General features: G+C 44.0%; 1 protein-coding gene across 2 annotated transcripts in view; it reads right to left on the bottom strand.

Moving 5' to 3' along the window:
* Positions 1 to 25506, bottom strand: part of PAK5 (p21 (RAC1) activated kinase 5) — a 194472-nt gene that overhangs the window by 102112 nt on the left and 66854 nt on the right. For both annotated transcript variants that reach the window (XM_044289884.1, XM_044289883.1), the window contains exons 2-3: positions 18824 to 19047; positions 10963 to 10998 (exon numbers count right to left, since the gene is read on the bottom strand). In XM_044289884.1, coding sequence (XP_044145819.1) covers positions 10963 to 10998; positions 18824 to 19047 — 260 coding nt within the window. The remainder of the gene's footprint in view (positions 1 to 10962; positions 10999 to 18823; positions 19048 to 25506) is intronic.

Raw genomic sequence — 25506 nt, forward strand, 5'->3', positions numbered from 1 at the left:
AGCGGGCTTGGTCGAGGAGCCCAAATCAAGGAATGGCGATGAAAAGAGGAATATCCGAGTGTGGGATCACTTGTTTGGCAAGACTCTCCATGGTGGGAGGAAGTTGGATCAGGGTGAGGATTCTGTTGACCAGACTCATGGCTACTGAGACTGGACTTTGTGGCAGATAGGGTGGTGCTTAAGCGACTGGAAGCATTATCTGCTGCAATCCAAACGACCACCTGGTCTGACTTTGAGAGTGGTGTCCTGCGCCGCCCTGCAAACTTAGACATGAAGCTAGGTATCGTGGATTAGTGTGTTTCTTGTGCTCTGGCAGCAGGTACAGTTTCACCGCGCCGAGGGCAACGGCCTCTGCGTGCACCATCAGCATTAGTGCCACTTCCCCGTCCCTTACTGCTCGCCTTCTGCATATTAAATGGTATATATGCTTGCAAGTATGTCACGCGTACAGTAGCACAGGTTTTGTAAGTGTATAAGCAAATAAATTAAACTGAGTGTCACAGATATTTAGGATTGCAAACGTTATACAGGAGATATAGCGCAGGTAAAGGACTTTTTTTTTTACTTGACTTAAAAGGACTTTTGGGTCTCTAACACCAACCCTGCCTAACAAAAAAATTATATTCAATTCCCTACACTATCTGTCCCTTCTACAGCACAGCTTTTCCTGAGTAAGACTGAGCCGAACGTTTCATCAGGTGCTTTATAGCACCCGATGATGTGTTCCGGACAGCCAATCACTGTAATGCCAGTAACCAACATGGCTATGGCATTACAGTGAGGGCAGTACTTACCTGCATGTTTATTGGCTGCGTAGCAGCCAACAAACGTGTGGGGAGGAGACTCGAGCACAAGCGGTATTGGGCCAAACACCGCAATGTGCCAAGCATAGCGATGCTCGAGCCGAACTGGTGTTCGGCCGAGCATGCTCGATCAACACTATTCCCTATGTGATAAAACTGACATGTTAATTCTATGGTTCAGTACAATTACAGCGATACCACATTTTTATTGTTTCTCTTTTTAAACACACAAAAAAAACTTTTGAGAATTTTTTTTTTCTTTGCATCACAATTAGGGATGAGTGAATCGACTTCGGATAAAACATATGAAGTCGATTTGCATAAAACGTAATTCCAATACTGTACGGAGCAGGAGCTCCGTACAGTATTAGAATGTATTGGCTACGATGAGCCGAAGTTATTGCTGCGCAAAGTCTTGCAAGACTTCGGGTAATAACTTAATAAATTAATTGATACTGTAAAAAAACATTTCCCGAACTCGGGACAGGAACTTCACAATCAAGCCTCAGAGTCTTCAGAAGGCCTGAGGCTGTCAAAACAACTGTACGACTCCCTCCATCTCGGCACGAGGAGTCATTTGGTCCCTGGGAGTGCAGCACTACCGGGAAGAGACTGCTCTGGTGAATTGCGACCACGGCATCTGAGGGGTTAACAGTCCATGATCGGCGTTATCGCATACATGACATACATAAAAATCATGACTGCTTGTTGCCACCAATATGGGGCTGATCTGTTTGCTCCAGTTTAGGGTACAGCTGGCGCATGTGGTGTAAATACTGTGGATCTTCTCGCAGTGAATTTGCAAGTGGAAAATCCACACTATTTACAGTACCAGCAAAGTGAAGGAGAGAGAAAATTCACACATAACATGGGGTGCAGATTTTAAATCTGTAGCATATCAACTCTTTTAATATATGTTGACCAAAAATCTATAGTCTTCCAGTTTCATATGATACATTTTTTTGTTTGTTTTTGGAATCCTATATTATTTCTTAGTTTATATCTGCAGGTTTTGTAGGAACAATCTATAGGGGTATTTTCCTCATACACCCCAATAGAATATCTCTTGTTGCCTAAAATTTATTGGGGATTAGCTTGTTAATGTATTGCCAATCTCCCATATACACAGTATCATTAAACCACTTGTGCAGGAGAAAGAGCCTTTACATATTCATATCTGTGCGGCCACATTGCCTGCTTCCTTGTCAAGGCTCTTTCTAAATGTACCTAACTAAAGCTGAGGCTCCTATTCCTACATATCTCTCACTGCCTTATTCATAAGATCGGAGTGCCTGCAGTGCAATCGCTAACCACTCCAACTAGAAGAACTATATTATTTGAAAGGTACAGCCCAGCTGTTTTGCAGTATACTCAGGGGATATGGAGCTACTATCGACACAAGTGTAATTGGGGTCAGTGATTTAAAATGGGGGGGGGGGGGGGGGGGAGGGGGGAGTGGGGCGTTTCATTCCCTCGTCCCTATCAAATAATCTCCCCCTGTTCGTGTAACGGACAGGACGGCTTACCCATAATATGCAATTCCAGCTGATCCTAGGCGGTGGTTGGAGGAACACGGGTCAGGGCACAGCTCTTGTGCGCCTGCATTGGAGCTTCTCCTCGATCTCATGCTAGTCCCAGAAAAGTGCATGACTGGAAACTTAGTCTCATTTTAGATCGTTTCCCAGGGAGCAAATGCGCATGTCTAGGACTGAAAATGACAAATCTCCTAGACTTAAACTAGACATATAGTCAATCAAAAGACAAATATGTATTAGTTTTTTTTTATTTTGTATAATAAGAAGCATTATTACACTGTATATTTAGAGTATATTATTATCCAAGAAATTAATATCTGGAAAAACTATTATTTATTTGTATTTATTAGATTTTTTAACTCTATGTACCTTTATTGTTTTTATATATATATATATATATATATATATATATATATATATATTAGGGCTGCACGATAAATCGAAAAAGTAATCGAATCGCGATAATCGGCAAATGCGATATGGCGATTTGGCCGACCGGAAAATGCCGCGATTATTTAAGGGGCCCTGGGCACATAACTGCCTTTTGCGTGTAAAGTGTTTTACTAGTGTGTGTGGGTGAAACAATCTCTCTCCTAACAGGTCCGACCTCTGTACTCACTCTGAATGCAATGCTCTGCAGCGAGCGGCAGCGAGGTGGCGGCCGGCGCGTGACTGACGTCACTTAGTAACGCTCCTCCCACTTCAGGAAGCAGGAGCGTTACTAAGTGACGTCAGGCGCCGGCCGGCCAGCTCGTGTAAAGTGTTTTACTAGTGTGTGTGTGTGTGTGGGGGTGAAACAATCTCTCCCCTAACAGGTCCGGCCTCTGTACTCACTCTGAATGCAATGCTCAGCAGCAAGCGGAAGCGAGGTGGCCGGCCGACGCGTGACTGACGTCACTTAGTAACGCTCCTCCCACTTCAGGAAGCAGGAGCGTTACTAAGTACACACACACACACACACACACACACTAGTAAAACACTTTACACACAAAGGGCAGTTATGTGCCCAGTTTAGGACACATGAGGGGGACCAGCATAAGATGCTATATGTCTTAAGCTGGCCCCCCTCATGGCCCTATGTGTCCTCCACACATCCCCTATAACAGTGCCATCCACAGGTCCCCCATAAGTGTCCTCCACAGGTCCCCCATAAGTGTCCTCCACAGGTCCCCCATAAGTGTCCTCCACAGGTCCCCCATAAGTGTCCTCCACAGGTCCCCCATAAGTGTCCTCCACAGGTCCCCCATAAGTGTCCTCCACAGGTCCCCCATAACAGCGTCCTCCACAGGTCCCCCATAACAGCGTCCTCCACAGGTCCCCCATAACAGCGCCCTCCACAGGTCCCCCATAACAGCGCCCTCCACAGGTCCCCCATAACAGCGCCCTCCACAGGTCCCCCATAACAGCGCCCTCCACAGGTCCCCCATAACAGCGCCCTCCACAGGTCCCCCATAACAGCGCCCTCCACAGGTCCCCCATAACAGCGCCCTCCACAGGTCCCCCATAACAGCGCCCTCCACAGGTCCCCCATAACAGCGCCCTCCACAGGTCCCCCATAACAGCGCCCTCCACAGGTCCCCCATAACAGAGCCCTCCACAGGTCCCCCATAACAGAGCCCTCCACAGGTCCCCCATAACAGAGCCCTCCACAGGTCCCCCATAACAGAGCCCTCCACAGGTCCCCCATAACAGAGCCCTCCACAGGTCCCCCATAACAGCGCCCTCCACAGATCCCCCATATAACAGCGTCCTCCACTGATCCCCCATATAACAGCGTCCTCCACTGATCCCCCATATAACAGCGTCCTCCACTGATCCCCCATATAACAGCGTCCTCCACTGATCCCCCATATAACAGCGTCCTCCACTGATCCCTCATATAACAGCGTCCTCCACAGATCCCCCATATAACAGCGTCCTCCACTGATCCCTCATATAACAGCGTCCTCCACAGATCCCCCATATAACAGCGGCCTCCACTGATCCCCCACAACACAGCTCCCTCCACAGATCCCCCACAACACAGCGTCATCCACAGATCCCCCATAACTATGTCATACCCAGCCGCGTCAGCGGCTCATATGGGAAAATCCAAGCAAATAGACCTCTAGCACAATTCCTTTAAAATATCGCATCGCATATCGTTATCGCAATTTTTAGGGCCCTAATCGCAATCGCACAAAATTCCCATATCGTGCAGCCCTAATATATATATATATATATATATATATATATATATAAATAATGTAGCAAAAAGAAGGCAGCACTCCAGATGATTGTGAAAAAGTGGACGGTTTATTCACTCATCAGCGACGTTTCAGCTCTCACATTGGAGCCTTTTTCCAGCTGGGAAAAGGCTCCAATGTAAGAGCTGAAACGTCGCTGATGAGTGAATAAACCGTCCACTTTTTCACAATCATCTGGAGTGCTGCCTTCTTTTTGCTACATTATCCATACCTGGGACCTTGGTCGCAGGTCCCCTAGGAGGATTTTTTTGCACCCACACGTTTTCTCTTTGTGTGCTGCTTCTCTTTTTTCTATTTTTATATATATATAAAATCATGAAAAAGGTTGACTATTAATTGTGTTCTTTTCAAGATATATATTATGTATCATTGATATTTAACGGAAAAGAGGGGAAAAAAGGAGGCTCGCTACAGTTGATTAGGATTATGGGGCTAAAAGTCATCATATTCTTTTTATAGCAATTTTTATTTTCAATTTACAATTCCCATTAATCAAATAAATAATGAGAAGGAGAAACCTTCATTCAGGCCCGTGGGGCTCATGATATTGAGCCTATAGATCCACCAGGCTTAACATTGTAATAATTTTTTGTCCAAAATTTCCCCCTCTAGGTCCCAATTAAATTTTTTCAATCCCCCAGAATCTTAGTAAACTTGAGTTTTTATCATGGACATACTTCATATGTCTTGAGAAGGATGTGTCCTTTTCCGTCTCAATTGCACTTAGATATCCAGAGATACGTCGTCTCAACTCTTGTGTCGTCTTGCCAATATAGATTACCCCCCGGGTCTTGCAGGTGATCAGAGGAGGTAGGTTTTCTATATATGTCTGTACTTAGGTATCCATCTTCGGATTTAGTTATTTTCAAATCCAGGAAAAAGATCTCCTTTTCTTGTATTTCAAAAGTATATTTCATTCCGATGTTGTTTAAAACCTGAACAAAATTGTGAAAGGAAGATTGATCACCCTCCCATAGGATGATCATGTTGTCTATATACCTGACCCAATAGAGAATGTAGCAGGTATAGTTGCAAGAAAAAGGTATGTGAACCCTTTGGAATGATATGGATTTCTGCACAAATTGGTCATAAAATGTGATCTGATCTTCATCTAAGTCACAACAATAGACAACCACAGTCTGCGTAAAACTAATTACACACAAAGAATTAAATCTTACCATGTTTTTATTGAACACACCATGTAAACATTCACAGTGCAGGTGGAAAAGGTATGTGAACCCCTAGACTAATGACATCTCTAAGAGCTAATTGGAGTGAGGTGTCAGCCAACTGGAGTCCAATCAATGAGATGAGATTGGAGGTGTTGGTTACAGCTGCCCTGCCCTATAAAAAACACACACCAGTTCTGGGTTTGCTTTTCACAAGAAGCATTGCCTGATGTGAATGATGCTTCGCACAAAACAGCTCTCAGAAGACCTACGATTAAGAATTGTTGACTTGCATAAAGCTGGAAAGGATTATAAAAGTATCTCCAAAAGCCTTGCTGTTCATCAGTCCACGGTAAGACAAATTGTCTATAAATGGAGAAAGTTCAGCACTGCTGCTACTCTCCCTAGGAGTGGCCGTCCTGTAAAGATGACTGCAAGAGCACAGCGCAGACTGCTCAATGAGGTGAAGAAGAATCCTAGAGTGTCAGCTAAAGACTTACAAAAGAATCTACAATACGTAAAACACTAAACAAGAATGGATTTCATGGGAGGATACCACAGAGTAAGCCACTGCTGTCCAAAAAAAACATTGCTGCACGTTTACAGTTTGCACAAGAGCACCTGGATATTCCACAGCAGTACTGGCAAAATATTCTGTGGACAGGTGAAACCAAAGTTGAGTTGTTTGGAAGAAACACACAACACTATGTGTGGAGAAAAAGAGGCACAGCACACCAACATCAAAACCTCATCCCAACTGTGAAGTATGGTGGTGGGGGCATCATGGTTTGGGGCTGCTTTGCTGCGTCAGGGCCTGGACGGATTGCTATAATCGAAGGAAAAATGAATTTCCAAGTTTATCAAGACATTTTGCAGGAGAACTTAAGGTGTTGCAACAGAACAACGACCCAAAGCATAGAAGAAAATCAACAACAGAATGGCTTAAACAGAAGAAAATACGCCTTCTGGAGTGGCCCAGTCAGAGTCCTGACTTCAACCCGATTGAGATGCTGTGGTATGACCTCAAGAAAGTGATTCACACCAGACATCCCAAGAATATTGCTGAACTGAAACCGTTCTGTAAAGAGGAATAGTCAAGAATTACTCCTGACCGTTGTGCACGTCTGATCTGCAACTACAGGAAACATTTGGTTGAAGTTATTGCTGCCAAAGGAGGTTCAACCAGTTATTAAATCCAAGGGTTCACATACTTTTTCCACCTGCACTGTGAATGTTTACATGGTGTGTTAAATAAAAATATGGTAACATTTAATTCTTTGTGTGTTATTAGTTTAAGCAGACTGTGATTGTCTATTGTTGTGACTTAAATGAAGATCAGATCACATTTTATGACCAAATTGTGCAGAAATCCATATCATTCCAAAGGGTTCACATACTTTTTCTTGCAACTGTAGGTCAGGTGCCGGCTATTTGATTCCGGCACCCGCCTCCTGTATTTGTACTAACAGGTCAGTTATCTTCATTGGTGGTGCAGTGGCCACAGCCCCTCCCCTCCTCCTACTGTCTCTCTTCTTATTGGCGGCGGCAGCACAGGGGGAGGGAGAGACTACTCCACTGCGCTGCTGAGAAGAACATCGGCGACGGGGCAGAGAACTATCATCTCCTGTGCCCCGCCGCTGTATTCAACCTCAGAGCTGCCGTGGCGGGTCTAGTCGCAAATGGCGACAAGACTAATAAGTCTTGTCGCCATTTGTAAATTCTAAGTCGCGATTTGGAGCCCTGGGGTTGAGGACATATTTGTGAGATTTCCCTCCTGTGTTGTGCTGGTCTCTTTGGGGCTTGATAACTCCTTTTCTTGATTTTTCTTTTTGTGCCCACCCTTTCACTTTGCGTTCCCGATATGCTTTGTATTGAACTCTGTCCCTGAGGTTTCAGAGTCTGAGATATCTGTGTATTTCTGAAAGTTATTTCTGATGTTATTTCTATTTTTCCAGATATAGACACGATCGCTTTCAAAGTCTAAACAATCCCTTATATATTTACAATGTTTTCATTCCTTTATTTTGTTTTGTAGTTGGTCTAGATTCTCTGGATGTTGACTGAATTCCTTTATCTCTTTTATTTCCTTCTCTAGTTGCTCATCTGGTTTTAAAAAAAAATTTTTTTTTCATATTCCGACAAGTAATTCAACAATCTAAGTGAGCACTCCATCAATAGGTGTTCCCACCCCTTGACAAAGTCTACGTCCCCCAAATGTGCAGTTTGTCTTAAAGAATATAGTAAAACGAATATTAAAGGTTACGTTTTAACCAGGCCATTAAACAGGAATAAGATAGCCTTTGGCTTTTTAATTTTGTAACATTAATGTGTCACCTATTGGAGGTAGCTACCCTACAGGTCAATGTTTGACCTTTTTAAGAGGCGTTGCAACAGCACTTGGGATATAAGCCACACCAGAATCTCTCCTATAAGGAAATGGCACACATCCGCAGGGAGCTGTTTCAAGTTTCTTGCTTCTCATCAGTGCAATGTAAAGGCCTTTTAACTAGCTGACCGATACCCTGCTCTGCATTGAAGAGGGAAAAAGACCCTGAAACAGCTGTCTACAGATGAATGAGTTTTCCTTAAACGGGTTGTCCAATAAAAAATACTCTACGGTTTGAAACGAGCACCTGGATCTGAATACGTTTGTAATTGCATATAATTAAAAATGTAGGATAGACTTTAAGTTATTTAATAAACTGTATCCGTATCGCACAATCTGCTGTTTGTCTTTTTTTTTATTTCTTTGACCTGCTTACTGAGAAGGCCGCACATGCTCAGTTTCATCCTTCAGCTGCCTTCTGAGCTGTGATAGGGAGAGCTGATACACGTCCCCTTAGCTGATTTTCATTTTTTCACATTAACCATGGGATACCCCTTTTAAGTGAAAAAGACCCTTGTGTGGCTTACATTATATTCCCGGTCATTTTGCAAGGCCTATTAAAAGGTCCAAGATTATAGGGTAGCCACCGCGAATAGGTGACACTAAAGTGTCTACCCTATAATCTCTGTGGGAACAGCTTCTTCCCACAGAGCAAGAACTAGTTTACTTTGGCTGGGTTCACATAATGTTTTTGCCATCCATTTAACGCATACAAAAATGTATACGTTCATGGCTACCTCAGACAGATACCATACTGTGGCATCAGTCACCAAAGAGTCCTATTGTAAAAAAAAAAAAACGTATACATTAACATATACGTTTTTTTTTACTGGACTCTGCAGAATACAAAAGCATGGTGTGCTACGCTTTTGTATCTTTTTTCCCAACGTATACGTTAAAAGGAAGGCAAGAACGTGATGTGAACCCACCCTTACCCCATTTCCCAGGGAGCTTTGCTAGGCCTATAAGACTCCCTACACCAACGTGCGGTCTCCAAGAGAAGAAAAAAACAGTACCCTCCTAGACCCACATCAAAGGCCACTCACCTAGTCAACCAGTACCCTGCACCACACTGACGTGGGCCAAGAAGCCAAAACAGCTGTCTGTGTAACACCCTAGTGTAACACCCTGCACCTTGCTACTGTCTTTAATGGGCTAACACAATGTCATCTTATGTATCTGGATCCAGGTTGTCTCTATATTGTGCATTGATAATCTTGTTATGTAACTGTTTATTACATGCAGTATGCCTTGTTTACCAGCAGATGGCAGAGTTTCTGGTAGAGCTATACATAGACAGAATGGAACTCGCCATCCCGTTCTCCCCCCTTTGGCAGAAGTGGGCGAGTCCTGCTTGCTACCAGAAGGAGGGGTGGCAGTTCTAGTTTGTTCCGTTTTAGATTCCATGTTGGAGCTGACAGGACACTAACCTATTCCTTGGCTGAAACTAAGTCAGACTAAAGAGTGGAGTGCAGCATAAAGAAGGAATCAAAGTTACTTCTCAGTACACCAGAGATAAAGAGAGAAAGCAGAGTTGAGTTTGCCTGCCAGTTTAATGCTAAAGCCTGCTGGAACCAAGAACAAAGCATGAAAACTGTTTGGAGAAACGTTTATTCAAGTAAAGCTCCCATTGAACTTCATCTCAAGGTCTGGACTCAAGTTATTCTTTCAAATCTCTCAATTATTCCCCCTTTTTATTGCTTCGGAGCCAAAGCCTGGGGTCCAGCGATATACAGGTAGGAGCACCGTGACACACTTAAAGAGACATTTAGGCCGCGGTACACCACTCGGCATTCCTACTAAACCTGGGATGCGATACAGAGGGACCTGAGGGGAGGTGCTCGTTGCATCTGTGTCTTTTCATTTTGAGAAAGATCCTGATTTGGGTTAAATCAAAGCCATGTTGCAAGGCCCGTTGAGAGGTTAAATATTCACTTAAAAAGGGTCTCCTCTCCAGTATTTTTTTTAACTGATGGCTTATCTTTTGGATAGGACATCAGAATCTGATCGGTGGGGTCCAACACCCGGGACCCCCACATATCAGCTGTCTGAGGAGGCACCAGCGCTAGTAGTGGCGCCATGGCCTTTTCTCAGCTCGCCATGCACAGCGCCGTACATTGTATAGCAGTTGTGCTTGGTATCTCATCTCAGCCCCATTCACTACTATCGGGTTCAGCTGCTGCTAGGCCATGCGACCGATGAATGTGACGTCACATGGCCTAAGGAAAGCAGCGAGAAGGCAGTGGCACTACTGCAAGATCCACCACCAATCCAGGGTATGGGTCATCAGTTAAAAAATCTCAGAAAAACCTTTTAAAGGGTAGCTACCTCTACTAAAGAAGCAGCTTTCTTCCTGCTGGATAAGAACTACCGTAATTTACATAACTTTTGTCATGAGAACCTGTGAATTGTAATTAAACCTCTGCTCCTGTTAATTGATATTAGTGAATTATGGCACCAAATTTACAGACATTCCACAGGGTGGAGTTAGTCTAAACTTCTGACTTTTCACAGAGGCTTAAAGGGGTTGTCCAGAATTTTCATATAGATGGCCTAGCCTCAGGACAAGGAATGGGAGCAGCGCAACAATGCAATGGATAGAGCTAGGTCATTACAGAGCTGGAGCAACAACTAAACAACTGATCGGGTTGTCAGACCCCCGCCAATCTCATATTGACAGCCTATTCTGAGGGTGGGCCCAATAAAACAATCCCGGACAACCCCTATAAGATAATCATAAAACACATATACACTTTGGGAAAAATGATACTTTGCCTTTAATATTACACATTAGGCTTCATATGACATGGATATATTGCCTACCTTGGTTGACGCTTCCCGTTCCAGTTTTATGGGGCTCTGAAGGTGAAAAGATTATACACACACATCAGCATGGACTACAAACAGAAAATGTGTATATACTGTAGATATGTTTTCATAATATTTCATATGATGCCTCGTGTTATAGGATTTACAAAAACACAAACTGAAAAAGTGAAACACTAATCGAAAGAGGAAGCGGTTCATAAGGATTTTTTAGGAATCTAATGTGTTGTGCGTAACCCACGTCTGATAATATGACGTCAGCGCATGAGAGGAAGATGCCTAATTGGAAACATGACAACAGAAAATTTGGAGAGATTCACTAAGCACTGTTGGGGATGGGGGACAGAAACCCATGAGGTGGGAATTACCATTAAAAAGTTCATGTCAAATTTTTTTTGAAAAATCACGAGCAAGAACCTGTATGCCACTAAATACAGAAGGATACGCATGCATGCATTCAAACAAGGATGAGAAGACACCTCGGGAGAAGAACTGCTGGAGGACTAGCTATTCTCTCTTAGGAGGTCCATGCTTGTCAGCAGTGGTCAGTCAGTCACCTCGGCAGTGTAGTTACCTTACTTAGCACTTCACTGGCTGAATAAAGTAAACCAGAAGCTACTAACGTTTGTTTTTTACCACATTATTGGTCATTCACGAAGATAAACACAGAAGAAGAGCTATTAGGGTTTTAATCATTAAATTCTAGTGCAGTGTTTGGGGTTGTACAAGGAATGACTAGGATTATAAAAACATTTCTCTTCCCTCCCCCCAAAAACAGTGCCACTTTGGGCCATGGGCTGTGTCTGGTATTGCAACTCAGTGTCATTTACATGAATGGGACAGAGCTGCAATACCAGACAGCCCATGGACAAAAGTCGTACTGCCCATGGGGAACCAGAGTCGATTTTCTAATCCTAGCCAATTAATTTAATAATATCTGGTAAGAAAAGCTTTTAAAGGACGTGTACACCCTTGGGGGCAATATCTTTTTTTTATTATTATTATTATTGCATTATACTCATTTTGAGCTAAAATCTTTTTTTCAGTTGGTATTTAATAAAAATGTTGAACCCTTTTCTCTGTACAGCCTTGAGATTCTCTAGTAGCACGCTGTCTGTTTTCACTGTGGTCCTTCAGGCCGCTCAGCTGATAGATCCTTATCTCTGATCGCTGACCTCCTAAACACTGGAACACTATAACAGAATTCCTGGCGCTGTTGAGAACCCGCCCTTATTGATAAGTTTGTGGCTTAAATAAGTGTTATGACTTTAGTAATTAAGAGATAAGGGTTATTAGATGAACAGCACACAGTGAAAGTACAATTCACACAGCTAGACAAACACTTAACTGTTTGTAACAGAAAGGCTGAATATTTTAGCCCAAAATAAGTAAAATGCAATAATAAAAAATGCCTCCAAAGGTGATCATAGCCTTTAAAGTGTAACTGCGGTTTAATTGTTTATACCCTAATGCTATAGTACACCCTGCTGTATAGGTGCTTTTGTGCTTTATAATTTAATCTTTCTCAGTTTCCCCTTATAATAAGACCCAGAAATGTGTGCTACTTTCCTATTCTGCAGCCTCTTCTCACAGCTGTCACGGCCTCTGTCTTGTTCGCCGTGACACGGTGGCCGTGCATACTGTTGCCTGCGGCAACGTGTATATCATGGCCTCTGTTGTGTTCTTCGTGACACTGTTCACATGCATGCTGTTGCCAGTGGCAACGTGTGTTTGTTGCAGCATTTAGATGCCTGCCCCTTTTTTTCCTGCTTCCCTTCCCTGTCCGGTGACGGAGGGGTTAATTATCTGCATGGTGTGGATTTAGGTGTGTATTGGGTGTGGCCTCTTGGCTCTTTATATTTTGTGTTGTGAGCTTGAGGTCAGTTGCCCTCCAGCCTTTGTGTTAGCTGGAGTGTTGCTCCTTTCCTGGATATACTATCTGTCTAGTTGGAGGGCCTCCTAGCTAGACATCGATGTCACCTTGCTTTCTCCCCTCTGTTCCCTCTGTCCTTTTCCCATCCTCACTTGTTGTATTGTTTGGTCGTTGGTGTTTTGGGTGTGTGTTTATGTCTAGTTCGGTGTTCCATGTCTGGTTTGTTTGGTGTTGAATTCCAGCATGGTTGCTAGACATTTTCACTGTCGTCCCTCCAGAAGGGGGTTTCTGGGTTCCACGGAGGGGGAATCACAAGTCAGTGAACAGCTCTGCCTGGGGCCGCCATGCTTCCTGTCTGCATGGGCGTCCGGTTGTTGTTGTGGCCGCGGCAGGTAAGTGCATGTTGTTTCTGGGCTCTTACCTGCCGATCCAATGGCTTTTCACTGGCTGTCCCTTTCCTTGTAGCTAGGTCAGTGGAGACTCCTGTTCATCCCCTGTTCCTAACCTCATTGCAGGGATCTTCAGGGCGACTCAGGGTCCGAGGTTCCTGTGTATGAACCCACCTACCATCTGGGTCTGCTCATACGGTTAGGAGTAAGGGCCAGGATTAGGGCGCATTAGGAGGTGACCTGCTCCATTTTCCTGGTGTCCAGGCCTAGCTGCTTTCCTGTTCTCCTACGCTATACGGTGGGGAGTTTTCCCCCACTCCCCACTGCATAGCGTAAGAGAACAGGGAAGCAGCTAGGCCTGGACACCAGTTCTCCTACGCTATACGGTGGGGACACCAGGAAAAGTAAGCAGGTCACCTCCTAATGCCTGGCCCTGACTCCTAACCGTATGAGCAGACCCAGATGGTAGGTGGACTCATACACAGGAACCTCGGACCCTGAGTTGCCCTGAAGATCCCTGCAATGAGGTTAGGAGCAGGAGATGACCTGTTCATCCCAGAAGCGGATGAACAGGAGTCTCCACTGACCTAGCTACAAGGAAAGGGACAGCCAGTGAACAGCCACTGGATCGGCAGGTAAGAGCCCAAAAATAACATGCACTTACCTGCCACGGCCACAACAACAACTGGACGCCCATGCAGACAGGAAGCATGGCGGCCCCAGGCAGAGCTGTTCACTGACTTGTGATTCCCCCTCCGGGGAACCCAGAAACCCCCTTCCGGAGGGACGACAGTGGAAATGTCTAGCAACCATGCTGGAATTCAACACCAAACAAACCAGACATGGAACACCGAACTAGACATAAACACACACCCAAAACACCAACCAGATCAAACAATACAACAAGTGAGGGTGGGTAAAGGACAAAGGGAAGACATCAAGGTGACATCGATGTCTATCTAGGAGGCCCTCCCACTGGACATATGGTATATCCAGGAAAGGAGCAACACTCTAGCTAACACAAAGGCTGGAGGGCAACTGACCTCACGCTCACAACACAAAATATAAAGAGCCAAGAGGCCACACCCAATACACACCTAAATCCACACCATGCAGATAATTAACCCCTCCGGCACCAGACAGGGAAGGGAAGCAGGATAAAAGGGGCAGGCACCTAAAAGCTGCACCAAACACAAGTTGCCGCTGGCAACAGCATTTACGGCAACCGTATCAAAGCGAACACAACAGAGGTCGTGACAACAGCATTGTCATGTGCAGCTGTCTCCTCTGTATTATAAACAAGAGACGGGGAGAGCACTGGGAGGAGTAGCACAGCCCTGAGTGCCTGGGCTCGGACAGAAAGTGGAGGGGGGAGGGCTGCTTTAGATGGTGATATCTCCTGAATGGTATCATTTAGAAACATGCAACTGGTCTTGTTTGACAGCTAAAGGCCAACAGAGGAGAAATCACTGTTAGAAATTGAGTCAGGAATAATCGCAAATAATCGCGGGTAAAGCCTGCTTTTACCTTCACTTTCAGATTCATTCACTGCATTCCGATTTCTATCAGTGATATCTTCCCCTATACTGAACATATTGCTGTCATTCTGGTATTGTCTGAAAGATTGGAATGTCAGATTTCAGCCCATATTTCTATCTGGTACCAAACCAGAGATATGAGCAGCTAAAGCACCCCACCCCCCTCCCTGTTAGTGTGGAGGAGAATGAGGGAGCAGCTGCAGAGCTGACAGGAGGAAAGAAAGATAGTAAAAAAAATATATACAAATGTGACATTATCATCAGTGTAGTGACCCACATAATAAAATTACGTTACTTTTACCACACAGTGAATGCCGTAAGAAAAAAAATCCACAAAATAATGCAGTTTTTTTATCTTTCCCCCTAAAAATAATAAGTTATTTAATACACTATATATGCCCCAAAATGGTTCCTAAAAAACCTTTTAATGTGACTTAAGAGTCTAAAACAAATGCTTACTGATTTCATGTAATTGCAGGGCTTGTCTCTGGTTAGCTGTATGTGAGAGGATACACACTGCTCTGGGGTAGTGGGGGAGGTTATCTGCATTCTGATTGGTCCTGCTAGTTCATGTGAGGAGCGCAAGGGGTTATGGGAAGTGAGGGGAAGTCAGGATGACCTCAATGACAGGGCAAAGATCACCAAAGGAAATGCAGCAGGAAGTAGCCTATCTTAGGAAGATGCTGAAATAGAGGCACAGAGAAAATCGGGTTGCCAAGGGCTGAATACAGACATCAGAAAGGTAAAATTAAATAAAAATAAAGCTTCATAATTATCTTCCCTTCAGCATCACATATGTTAGGAATTTAATTTTTGGTAGCAAAAAGTCTGATTTTTTATTTTTTTGCTGGCAGTTAAAACCAGATATATCCTTTTTTCTAATTTGCTTTTATTTTCTGATTGTAGATTTTTAAAATTCTATTTCCTGAACGTGATTATGGGGTGGCCATCTGGCCCAAGCTCTTGTTAACAGTGTTAGAGATATGCTTTACAGCAGCCATCATGGGCCATAGACACAATGGTCAGGAGGGGACCTCAATGACTTCTATGGGAGAGTTTTCTGGGCATGCTCTGTGACCTGTGCAGAGTTCAAGAGGGAGCAGATAAGCTGTGATATCACCTATTGTAAATAGTAGATCCTGTGTTATCTATACAGAGGTGATATCTGTCAGTCATTCTCAATCTGCCTGTAATGATAAGCAGATAACTGAAGTAAAGTGATCTATACACGCCAATAAGTTTTTACTATAATTAGGCTTAGTGGCCAGTGTGAAAGGATTTAGTTTTTTTTTTTATATATAGATATTGACATGGAAAATTAAAAATAACTTCACCAAAAATGTTTTAACTATGTTTAACATAAAAATATGATCTAAACAATAGTTAATTTCCTGATGACACATTCTCATAAAAAAAATGACTCTTTCGCTACCTCATACATACCAGTTAAAAGTCCATACGCTCATTATCAGTAGTGCTGACCAAAACACAGGGGGCTTATATTTTTTTATTTTTTATTCTGACAGCCCACCTTTACTACTGACCATCAATGTGTGATCACTGAGGTCTAATCTCTGCAGAATTAGGGAACCTATGACATAATATTCACCACCTATCCTTAGAATAGGTTATCAATATCAATAGGGGTACGGCTTACATTATATTGAGCAAACTACACAGTGTTTAGAGCTATGCTAGTTCCAATACGCTGCATAGCTGATCAGGAGAAAGGCCAGAAGTCAGAACCCACTGATCTGACTCAAAAGGGTTGTCTAAAACTGAAAATGTATGGCATATCGATAGGATATATGTCATAATTTCCACCTCTAGGACCCTCTCCTATAAAAGAAAAGCATGTTGCACATTGGCAGCTTTCTCCATTCACTTTTTGGACTTCCAAAAACAGCCAAACAATAAGTCCCATTGCAGTGTACGTCCCATGTGCACAACATCCTTTCCGCACTAAGTTGCATGCCTGCTGTACTATCTGCATATGAGTGAATGGAGAGGTGAAGTGTGCTTTCCATTCATGGTGAAGCCCCGTTCTTGAGATAGGAAAAGGTCCCAGAGGTGCCTATCGGACAATATGCTATAAATATCCAGATGCGACAGCTTTGGGGGAATTTTTTTATGATTTCATTTTACGCACTTTAGCCTAAAAATCTTTTTTTTTCTATTGGTCTTTATTACAAATAATCAGCCGTTCTGTCACAAAGTGTTAACTGTTTGTCCAGCCGTTGGTAGGTTCACTTTTACTTTGTGCTGGTCATCTAAAAATCTTAAACACTTATTTAAACCACATTCTTATCAGCGAGATAAGAATTGGGCTATAATGAGAGTTTAGGGGGTCAGAGATCAGAGATAAGGAGCTGTCAGCTGAGCTGCCTGACAGGAGACACCAAAATACAGAGCCTGCTACTAGAGTATCTCAAGACTGTCCAGAGAAAGGGAAAGAATTTTTAATAAAGACCAAGAGAAAAAATTATTTTTAGTTCAAAATAAGTGCAATGCAATAATTAAAAAATGCCCCAAAAGGTGTACATAGCCTTTTAAAAAAGTTTGTCAATATTTAAATCCTGTAAAAACTCTTTAATGTCAAATTCTCTAAAACCCATTTTAAAGCAGCTATAAGGGAATAGAAAAAAATACACCGACTGAGCTGCAATACCAGACATGACCTATTAGCAAGAGTGGTGTTGTTTCTTTTTCTAATCTCATGAAATTTAACTCACATCAGCCAAAGCAGAGAACCATCTGTAGACAGCTGTTTTGGGGTTCTTACCCCTTATCAGTAAAGAGCAGGGTACTGGTTGTCTGAATGAGAAGACTCAGCTTGGAGGGAAGGGGTGTATTGTTACACATTGAAGAGAGTCAGCGGTGAAGGGAGACTTATTTTCTGGCAATACTCCATGGCTAACAGTATATCATAAAACCCTTTAAGCCTATATACAGTGGTCAATCTTCATTCACCCATAGTACACTTTCTAGGAAGGAGAAGACATATGCTACTGTAGGTTCTGGAGAATACCCCTAGTTGGGGCAATGATCTGTAGAAGACATACTCATTTACACTACTATTGCACTTTGATCCTTGTGAAGCAGATGTTATAAAAGACACTTACAGCAAATACTGGGAATACATGCCGATATCTTTACCGAGACTACCGTACTTTTTTTTATCAATGTACCGTATTAAGAAGAAAACCCTGAAAATGCTACAAGTTCTGTCTGGATCATCCTTAGAGAATCTCTCCTATTTCATAAATATGAAGAATAAAATGTCTCATCAAACACTGGCACAAACCACGGCTTGAAATGAAGGCACCACAGTTGGTCGGATGAACCGGCAGCAGATTATTAGGGATGGACACGACAAGCGGACATGCATCAACACTTAGCAACAGAGATATGGCCAATGGCCAAGAATGAATTCCTATAGTGAAATATTTGAAAATGACCACCACATTACATATGATCTAATAGCGTTCCTTTAAAGGGGTTATCCCATGAGTAATGTAAAACATGACACAATATAGTACATGACAATCTCTTTCTAACAAAGCTGAAGCCCACCCTGCACCTCACATGGATCCAGACATCTTCTCTATTCATTGGTCCAATTGCTCTGCTAGCTTTATTTCAGGATGGCCGCTCAGGGAGCATGCCCTTTCTCAGGGAAATGAACTTTCTACTGCAGCTTTCTACCTTTAACTGTCACAGATGGTAACAGAAGATATGGCTTGTGGCAGTTTGAGAATGGAACTGAGTATGTTTATCCACCTCAGCAAGGTGGACAGAGAAATAAGGTAAAAACCAAACAACAGGTGGCGCTTTATAGACACATTTTATTGAATACCTCAGTGACTATACTAAATTTCTATTTACATGCAATTACAAAAGTATTCAGATCCAAGTGCTGGTTTGAAAAATGTAGAACAGTTTTCATGGGATAACCCCTTTTTTTTAAATTGGCGTTTAACACAGCGATTGCTTTTTTTTTCTTAAAATTTTTGGACATTTATACCAGCCAAATACAATATAGCAGAAAAATATCTTACCTTCATGGGTGCCAGCTGTATAGGTGTAATACAAGACGGATCCACCATAGGCTTGGGCCGATTGGCTGTGTCTGCCAGCAAACTTTGCCATTGTTGAGGAAGGCCGATAAACTTTTGCTCTTTGTGATCGAATCCAGTGTGAACCCTGTGTTCAAAGTTTGACGGCCCCGATATCTCAATTTTTTTCTTTTTCTTCCCAAACATTTTGGGCAACCCAGTTAAACCTAAAGAGAAAGGTGACATATTCTTAGTGAGGGTACCATACCTAATCTTATCAAGTGAATCAAACTGTTCATTGAGACACAAGCGACAGCAAGTTAGTATATAAATGATGTTCAACTTGTGGCCCTCCAGCTGTTGTAAAACTAAAACTCCCACCATGCCCTGCTATAGGCTGATAGCTGTAGTCTGTCAGGGCATGTAGGGAATTCCAGAGAACTAGTGCAGCTCAAGAGAAGTCTTGAAGACACAAGTGAGGGGTTTGTTTTATGGTGGATGTTAGTTGCAAATTATATGCATGGGTAGGGTGGTAGACAGAAAGGAGGGAGGAGATGTAGGGGGTGCAGCACTGTGGAGAGCTTTGTGAACGAGAATGAGCAGTTTAAATTAAATCGAATACTGTATTGGCAGCCAGTACAAAGACTGGCACAGGGCGGAGGCATCAGAGTAGTGGTTAGACAGATGGATGAGCCTGACTGTTAAATTAAAGGGGTTGCCTGGAATATTGGTGGCGTGACACTAAGATATGCCACCAATGTCAGATACAGTAGGTGGAGATCCAACCTTTTTGACCTGCACCTATCTCTGGAACAAAGCTCCAAAAGAGAACGAGAGTGCACCAGGCAGGCATGGCTGACCTCCATTCATTTCTATGGGAGCACTGAAAATAGCCGAACACTGGCTCAGCTATTTCCAGCAGTTCCATAGAAGTAAAATGAGTGGTGGCTGTTCTTGCATGGAGGGCTCTCCATTCATTTCTATGGGACTTACGAAAATAGACGAGCACGCTGCTTGGCTATTAGCATCGCACACATAGAAATGAAAGGAAAGTGACAGTGCATGCATGGTGCGCTCTCCCGAGCTTTGGCCGCACTGTTCTAGAGAAAGGGGCAGGTCCAAGAGATAGGACACGCGCCTATCTGACATGTGAGGCATATCCTAGCAACGCCTTTAAGGATACATTGGAGAGGGGAAAGTTTAGTGGGGGGGAAGACCGATTAGTAAAGATTTTCAATAGTCAAGATGAGAATGGATGAAGGAAACAAACCATAGTTTTTGTTGTTTCCACAGTAAGAAAGGGGTGGAATCTAGAAATGTTTTTGAGGTGCAGGTGGCATGAACGAGCAAGGGATTGAATCCAGGGGGTGAAGGAAAGACCAGTGTAACACATTATACTGAAATAGCAGTCATGCCGCCTAGGCAATATATTAGTGCCACACACTGAGATGGTGATATCAGGTTTAGGTAGGTTATTAGATGGTGAAAACACAAGAAATTAATTTTTTGAAAGATTAATTTTCAGATAGAGAGAGGACATTATGTTAGAGACAGCGGACAGACACTGGGTTCTGTAGTACAGCAGGGGTTCTATCACAGGATGAAGTGTATAGTTAGGTGTCATCAGCAGTGGCGTAGCTATAGGGGTCGCAGCGGTCGCAATTGCGACCGGGCCCCTGAGTCAGGGGGGCCCACAGGGCCCCCTCAAGCCAGGAGAACGCAGCCGCAGCTGAAAAACTAAAATAACATTTACAGGGGGCGGAGCGGAGGCCGAGAGGAGAGGCCCTGCGTGACGCGCACTGTGCAGGGCAGCTGGGCAGGCGAAGTGAGGAGGGGCCGGGGGAGCAGCTTCACGTACCTCACTGTGACCTCCTGCGTCGGATCTCGCGAGATGACGCGATGACGCGGCGCGGGAAGGCACAGTGAGCGAGGCATTGGTGACCGCCTGTACCAGGATGCCACAAGCTGTGAAGGAGAGAGCGGTAAGTATTAATATTTTTTTTTTTTATGTACCCACCCTACGTTCTACCCTTATTGCAGAGGCACTGGGGGCACGAGAGGAGGACCACTGACAGTACTCAGAGGACATCAAAGTATTAATAAGAGTGGAGAGACGACCATTATATTAATAATAAAGAGGGGGACATTATATTAACAATGAGGGGGACATTATATCAACAATGAGGGGGACATTATATTAACAATGAGGGGGACATTATAGTATTAATAAAGAGGGGGCCATTACATTAATAATAAAGAGGGGGCCAATACATTATTATTATTAATATAATAGCCCCCTCTTTGTTATTAATATAATGGCCCCCTCTTTATTATTAATATAATGGCCCCCTCTTTATTATTAATATAATGGCCCCCTCTTCGTTATTAATATAATGGCCCCCTCTTTGTTATTAAAGAGGGGCCATTATATTAATAATAAAGAGGGGGCCATTATATTAATAATAAAGTGGGGGTCATTACATTAATAATAAAGAGGGGGTCATTACATTAATAATAAAGTGGGGGTCATTACATTAGAAATAAAGAGCGGGCCATTATATTAATAATAAAGAGGGGCCCATTATATTAATAATAAAGTGGCGGCCATTACATTAATAACAAAGAGGGGGCCATTACATTAATAACAAAGAGGGGGCCATTATATTAATAATAAAGAGGGGCCCATTATATTAATAATAAAGTGGCGGCCATTACATTAATAACAAAGAGGGGGCCATTACATTAATAACGAAGAGGGGGCCATTATATTAATAATAAAGAGGGGGCCATTATATTAATAATAAAGTGGGGGCCATTATAATATACAGGGGGAATAATATTATGGGGAATGGGGGACTATCTGTCTGGCTCTAGCACAATATTGGGGGGCAGCAGGATGAGTTGTTGAGACACCAGGAAGGAGAGGTTTATAGTAAAGTGAGGAACCTAAAAAAAATTCTGTGAAACTCTGCAGAGACGAGAAGCGGCTGAAAGAAGGTGTCATGGCGGTCTTATCTCTGGATGAAGACGTTGAGAAAAGTCTACATCACAGGAGACGTCACTGGATGTAACAGGTATGGTGCGGCATTCTCCTGTAATAATATTATCCATGCACATATCTGTTTCTCGGTAGGGTAAGGGGTATATAGAATTTGACCCACACTGCCTCAGCCCGGCCCCAGACTTGAGGTCACACTGTGTGTGTTCTGAATTCTGGGGCCTCACACCCATCTACAACATTATCTGTACTCAGAGAGTTATCACTGTGTTACATAGGACTGCTAGTGATCTACTACAGTATTTGTTAAAGAGGACCTTTTACTCGTATACAAACTAAAAACTAACTCTATCTGTGGGCAGAGCGGCGCCCAGGGGTCCCCCTGCACTTACTAGTATGCCTGGGCGCCGCTCCGTTCGCCCGGAATAGGCTCCGGTGTCTCAGCTCCGTCTGTTGTACTGGACTGATTTTTGTAGGAGGCGTGTCCCTTGCTGCAGCACTGGCCAATCGCAGCGCACAGCCCATAGCCAGTCTATGAGCTGTGTGCTGCGATTGGCCAGCACTGCAGCAAGGGACACGCCTCCTACAAAAATCAGTCCAGTACAACAGACGGAGCTGAGACACCGGAGCCTATACCGGGCGAACGGAGCGGCGCCCAGGCATACTAGTAAGTGCAGGGGGACCCCTGGGCGCCGCTCTGCCCACAGATAGAGTTAGTTTTTAGTTTGTATACGAATGAAAGGTCCTCTTTAAAAGGGGCATGCCCGGGGTAGGCGGGGGCACCATTTTTGGCTTGCCCCGGGTGCAGGCAACCCACGCTACGCCACTGCTCTGCTATCCTGCGAGTGTGACTGCGACTGTGAGACACACTGACTGACCTGACTGACTTACTGAGGTGAGCGTCCGATCGACCGGGGTCCTGGTCCGGTCGGTCCAGTGAGTGAGTGACTGCGACTCTGTGTCTGTCCTGAGTGAATCCGGGCTCTGACCCGCCTGGTGGGAGCGCCGGTGAGATCGTGATAATAAGCCCAGACCAGACCAGTCAATACACCCTTTAGGAAATCTCAGTATTCTCATCATGCATCATGTGACTGCAGCAAGCAGCGATCGATCAGCCAGGATTAATGTGCACAGCCTGGGAGGCCCCCCTTAGGCAAGTGACAAACTGCCCCCCCTCAGTCTTGGGCAAGTGACAAACTGCCCCCCCCCCCTCAATCTTAGGCAAGTGACAAACTCATCTCTGCTACATCTACAATGCGCAACTACAACAAATGTAATGCCAAACTGCAGTTCCTTGTGATGCCTTGGATAGCTTCCACTGGACCCACACACCCTGTGAGTCCAGTGGAAGCTATCCAAGGCATCACATAGAGGAACTGCAGTTTGGCATTACATTTGTTGTAGTTGCTCATTGTAGATGTAGCAGAGATGAGTTTGTCACTTACCTAAGAATGAGGGGGGGGGGGGCAGTTTGTCACTTGCCTAAGGGGGGGCCTCCCACTGTACACATTAATCCTGGCTGATCGATCGCTGCTGCTCTCACATCTGATGAGAGATTTCCTAGGGACGGGCTGGTGGATGAGGGCAGCCACCCGGCCCTGCCTATGGATCACCCAGTTTGCACTTAGCTATGCCCAGGCCCCATGCCAGGGGGTCCCTGATGTATCAACTGGCCAATAACATGGAGATCCCAGTGCCAGCTGCCTTGCTGGTGGATGATTGGCATATACTTCTGCTGTGGGGTAGGGGGGGCCCAAATTGAACTCTTGCAGCAGGGCCCATGAGCCTATAGCTACGCCCCTGGTCATCAGCATATAGATGGTACTGAAAATCAAATCTACTGATAGTCTGTCCAATAGGGGCTGTGTAGAGAGAGAAGAGGAGAGGGCCTAGAACTGAACCCTGCAAAAGGTAGAGGAGGGGAAGTAATGTGATGTCATGGGTAAGAATTTGCAATAGTGAAAGAGGGAAGTTTGTGGTCAGAGAGCTGGAGAGTTAGTAAAACCAGAAACCGAGCAGAGCTGGAAGAAGACAAGGTCAACTGTATTACTGTCTTGAGAGTTAGGCCTCATGCACACGACAGTATTTTTTTGCGGTCCGCAAAAAGGGGTTCCGTTGTTCCGTGATCCATTTTTGTTTCTGTGTGTCTTCCTTTATTTTTGGAGGATCTCCAGACATGAAGGAAAGTGAAAAAAAATCTAAGTCAAGTTTGCCATGCAAATGATAGGAAAAAAACGGACGCGGATGACAATCTTGTGTGCCTCCGCGTTTTTTCACTGACCCATTTACTTGAATGGGTCCCCAAACCGTTTTCCGTGAAAAAAAATAGGACAGGTTATATTTTTTTTAAGGACTGAAACCACGGATCACGGACGCGGATGACAAACGGTGCATTAGCCGAGTTTTCAACGGACCCATTGAAAGTCAATGGGTCCGCAGAAAATCAAGAAAAACTGAACAACGGACATGGAATGAAACAACGGTCGTGTGCATGAGGCCTTAGAAAGTTGTGAAAGGCCAAGAGAGGAGGTTAGAGATAGAACATGGGAGGCAGATGGGGAGACTGGGTTGTCTATGGGGATGTTAAAGTCGCCCAAAATGAGAGCTGGTAATTCTGAGGACAGGAAATGTGGAAGTCAGGCAGTAAAGTGATCCAGGAAATAGGTGGGTGAGCCAAGGGGGCGATAAACAACCGCCACCCTCAGAGAGAGTAGATAGAAGAATCTGAGGGTGTGGACCTCAAAACATGGGTATGCAAGTGATGGTACTGGTGGAATGACCTGGAAAGTGCATTGTGGGGAAAGAAGTATGCCGACTCTACCACCATGTCTGTTCTCAGGTCTGGGGGTATGAGTAAAATGTAAGCCACCATAAGATAGAGCAGCAGGGAAAGCTGTGTCAGATTACTGAATCCAAGTTTCTGTGAGAGCCAACAGGTTAAGAGAATTAGTAAGAAAGAAGTCAGAAAATTTAGGGGAGTTTATTACACACTGGCCATGGATTCCAGAGTGCACAGTTAACAGAAGGAAGAGAGGACGTACACGAAATTATAATGAGGTTTGCTGAGTTTCTATGTGAGAGTAGATAAAAGAAACACAGTGCTCCTAGTGTAACACCTTTCATTATAGGACAATGTGAAAGATGATGGGCTGCTCACCTTCGAAGGTTGCGTGATAGGGCACAATACTATGCATGTTCAGGTATCCATATATGGTTTCTGCGGGTTCCCGGATTCACACTCCAAACGCAGGAGTGAATGAAATCGGTACAGCAACAGGATGATTCGGTATCGTGACCGGGCTGCCGGGAAATACTCATCAACAGGAAGTTGGCTCTAAAGATTGTCTTTATTTGGAATATGTGTTAGGGGGGGTGAAATGCTCCCAGTTATCGGATCCATTCATGTGAGATGGGGAAGGAGTTACAATTAGCACAAGTAGATGGACCACCGTTAGGAGAAATATCCCCTGAAGATAAAAGCAAAACAATGGCTAGAAACAGCAAGTGATTCAGTGATGTGTAAGGCCTCTTGCACACGAACAATACAGATTAGGTCCGGAGGCATTCAGGGTGCGTTCAGGAAAACTCGCACCATTTCGCAAGCAAGTTCAGTCAGTTTTGTTTGCAATTGCGTTCAGTTGTTCATTTTTTATCGTGCGGGTAAAATGCGCATTGATGTGTTTTTCAC

This window comes from Bufo gargarizans, chromosome 4, assembly GCF_014858855.1.
Source record: "Bufo gargarizans isolate SCDJY-AF-19 chromosome 4, ASM1485885v1, whole genome shotgun sequence".
NCBI classification, from domain to species: domain Eukaryota; kingdom Metazoa; phylum Chordata; class Amphibia; order Anura; family Bufonidae; genus Bufo; species Bufo gargarizans.